The sequence below is a fragment of the Mchenga conophoros genome, linkage group LG3 (assembly GCF_057382185.1).
Source record: "Mchenga conophoros isolate Kocher_MC1m ecotype Shallow Benthic linkage group LG3, M_conophoros_male_GT1.1, whole genome shotgun sequence".
In the NCBI taxonomy this organism is placed as follows: Eukaryota; Metazoa; Chordata; class Actinopteri; order Cichliformes; family Cichlidae; genus Mchenga; species Mchenga conophoros.
In genome coordinates, this window is record NC_140528.1 from 5,364,658 (window position 1) to 5,368,196 (window position 3,539).

Here is a 3,539-nt window from a genome sequence, read left to right on the forward strand (position 1 = left end):
ATTAATTAGCATCAAGTATATTTGTTGCTTAAGCGTTTGCACTATAACTTAAGTAGGATTATAACTTTTAAGGAAGGAAAGATTTCAGATATTTAGTTCACTGTTTCAGTTATTTTATATGAAATTAAAACATTTACGTTGGTCAAATATGATGCTCTAAATCAAATAAAAGTTTGAAAATAAATGATGTATTTTTAAATGCTGCAACAAATGTTCACAAAAAGTAACTATAATTAAAACCAGTTAAACAAAATCAAATGTTTGAATCATGCTTAACCAAATGCCAGGCTGGAGAGCTGAACCTAAAGTATACGTAGAAAGATTTCAACATCTGAGCAGTTTTTAATGTTTTTATCACATATAAATGTCACAGCAGTGGGTCCTGGCCCAATGCTTTGTGTTTTTGGTTTTCTTTGACTCTTGTTTTTCTTGGTTTTTGTTCTTCTTATTTATCAGGCTCTCAGTAATCTTAGTTCTCCCTCCCTCAGTGTTCATTTCAGCCTGTGTTTAGTTTCTGTTCCCGTGTCCCACGTTTCATCGTTTCATGTCGAGTCAGCCCTGTCTCTCTGTTTCCTGTGTCTCCCCAGTCAGCCCCGCCTCCCTCGGGCACTCATGTGTGATACAGAGTAAGAAACCTGACTACATTTGCTACACTCTCTTTATTACCTGTTACTTTAAAATTCATACACTAATTATGTCTGCCCATCTCTCTAATGTGAAGGTCAAAGGTCAACATCCCAGTGACATAAGAATAATCCCAAAGGGGCAAAGGCAGCGGTTAATTTAGCACATTTAGCATCAAGGGTACAGCAAGGATATACTTTTACTTATTGTGGCAGGGGTGTGGTCTCTGGCCTGCTGCAGTGGAGGCTGGTGGCGGGACGTTGGACGGCACAGGTGAGGGTGATGGAGCTCATGACTCTCCCCTTTATAGTGACGGAGGAGACTGGCGTGGGGGAAGCGTGTAGTGGAGGAAGCCGAGGAGAGAGCTGGTTTCTGGCTACAAAGACGGCGTCAAACCAGAAAAGATTGCTCGTGGTCAAATAATGTGTCAATCACCTGTGAATCAAACTGTGTGTGGCTCAGTTCATGTCACAGTGTTATTTAGTATATCTTCACTTGTCTCACTCTCCTTCTGTTCTGTCCATCAGGACGATCCTCAGCGCTTACACAGATCCTCCATCGATGTTTTGGATCCAATCAGTGATCAGTTCTACGAGGAGGCCTGGATGTTCACCAGCGCTCGCTACACCTCCATCTACCAGAAGGTGAGTGTACTCCTTTGTACTCAGATTAACATTTTACTTCTTAAAATACATTTTCATATATGAGCTTTCTATTATTTCATGGGCCATTTAATCAATATTAAAATTACAAGCATATCAACAAAGGTGAAGCTGGTTTTTTTCCACTTGCTGTCACACAGTCATGGAGGAATACAATAAATACATAATCAGTCATAGATCCTGAACAATGACATTAAAAGAAAGTCTGTGGCTCTAAAAACTAAACAGTATAAAGACATGCTCCAAGCTGCTGTTTCTCTCCTACTCCTCTAGGTTTTCCACTGTCGGCCATCCAGCGATGCTGGAGGGCTACCTGGCCAATGCTGGCCTACACAAAGAGGTCCTGGCTCGGAGGAGCTGAAGAAGATCCTTGCCTTCCTCGTCAGTTTCCTCTTCAGTTCCTATCCCAACAAAACCTTCTTGCACCTATTAGCTCCAAAGAGGCTATGGTGCCCGTGGAGGTCTGGACCTGAGGCCTGTGCTCATCACGTGGATAGAAAACACTCTGACACCATTCTGGAGGTCTGATGGGACTCTGACCAAAACACAGATGAAATAAAACTTGTGGCTGGAGCTTTTAAAATGACTTTTTCACCTCATAGATTAATGCTCATGATTGCATGTTAGCAAGACAGCATCTCCCCAAGGTGAAACTCTCAGGAGACATTTACTCTTAAACTGTAATCTGGTTGAGACTACTTGAGGAGATCTTAGTAGCGAGTATGTGGATTTAGTCTCTTCACCAACAGCAGACAGACCCATGCCAAGAAAGCAGACATGTTCTCAAAGAAAGCCGAGAGCAGAGATTGGAAAAAGCTAAAAAGAAAAAGCTGCAGCTTCAGACGACTATCTGCCTGTAAGGCTGAAAAAGTCCAGTTACGCTCTATTTTGGAAAAGCTCCCAGTTTTGGTAACCTGGACTTTTATTTCCCCTCTTCTGCTACAGATGTTGACTGTGACCTCAGAGGCCAACTGGACCACACAGCTGCAGCAGGAGTGAGGGAGAGGAGTCTTCATCCAGCTTCAAAGAAAACATCCAGGTAAAGTGACGTGGATCAGCGGATAAAGCCGTCTCCACTTTCAAAGGAGATCCTCTGAGAGAGAGACTCTCTGAGCCATTTTAGCCTCAAATTATAGGACTTTATAGTACAGCAACACTTTTAAAGGACAAAAATAACATAAACTGTGACTGTAATACAAACAAAGTATTGCATGTGTTTTTAAAAGTGTTCCTCCGATGGGCAGGATATCACTATTAGACTGTCCCACCAGCCAACTTCAACAAGAGACCACAGCAGCATTCAGTGATCAGCACAGATGTTCCTCTAACACTCAGCATCTGATCCCTGTTGGTCTGTGTGCTTCTGCTTTTGCTCAGTTAGAAACCCTGCAGCAACCCGACCCAAAACTGTGTCTTCTTGTTGGCCTCAACGTTGAAGTGTCAAACGTCCAACATCTGGAAAGGAAACCACGCCAGTGTACTGTGATGTTTCACCAACATGTGGCAGACGCTGGTCCTGCCTTTCATGCTGACATCAGCAGAGAGCCCCGCCTACCTCAAAGCCTCCCCTGTCATGTATTGATCAGGATGATTATGAAGATGAGCGAGTGCAAATAAGACTGTAAAAGTCCACGAGCAGAATGTTTGGATGCTTTCTAATGATTCATGAATATCATGAGAGTGTTTGTGTGTTTTGTCTTTTCTTTGCTGACGTTTGTTACTAACAAAGACAATTTACGCTCTGTGTGTGTTTTCATCCTTACCAGCCGCACTCTAACTGCAATGAAGGAAACAAACTGTAGAAATGGTCGACTCAGTGACTTCATAAAATATTGAAGTGGTTCAGGTAGAGCCAGTTTTTAAATGACCATGAACACTGAGCGTATTGTATCTGTACAGCATGTTTTTCTATTAGACAGATTTGTAACAGAGGCCTTGCTCTCAGTAAGTTTGAAATCCTTTTCTGATTTCTTTTGTAATCTCTGATCTTTGTGTATCCTGCTCAGTTTGCGTGCTGCCTGTAGGAGTTTCTGTCTTTGTATTTGAAGAGAATTCATTGAATATACTCAGCTGCTTCCCTTTGGTGCCTCACACATCACTGAAGTTTTTCAGTGTCCAGTTATTTGTTTTTAATAGCTGTTTGAATTCTCTGTATGTTTGACCCTATAGACTGTTTAATGGACTGCTCGTCTTCCTGTTTGTAACCACTGCCTGTTTAGGACTAAAGATTTGGATTTTTGACTTTAACACAGC

General features: G+C 42.0%; 1 protein-coding gene across 1 annotated transcript; it reads left to right on the forward strand.

Moving 5' to 3' along the window:
* Window positions 1-874: 874 nt before the first annotated feature.
* Window positions 875-3,283, forward strand: LOC146577068 (phospholipase D1-like). The gene is made up of 2 exons (XM_085268200.1): window positions 875-1,268; window positions 1,560-3,283. Exons 1-2 carry the CDS (start codon window positions 1,047-1,049, stop codon window positions 1,812-1,814), a joined length of 477 nt encoding a protein of 158 aa, XP_085124326.1. The 5' UTR covers window positions 875-1,046; the 3' UTR covers window positions 1,815-3,283.
* The last annotated feature ends 256 nt before the right edge of the window (window positions 3,284-3,539 follow it).

What these genes read in the sequence shown, in the direction of transcription:
- LOC146577068 (XM_085268200.1), top strand. Translation starts at nt 1,047, where the DNA reads ATGTGTCAATCACCTGTGAATCAAACTGTGTGTGGCTCAGTTCATGTC. An exon ending in ACACCTCCATCTACCAGAAG is followed by an intron (nt 1,269 to 1,559) that starts GTGAGTGTACTC and finishes CTACTCCTCTAG; the next exon opens with GTTTTCCACTGTCGGCCATC.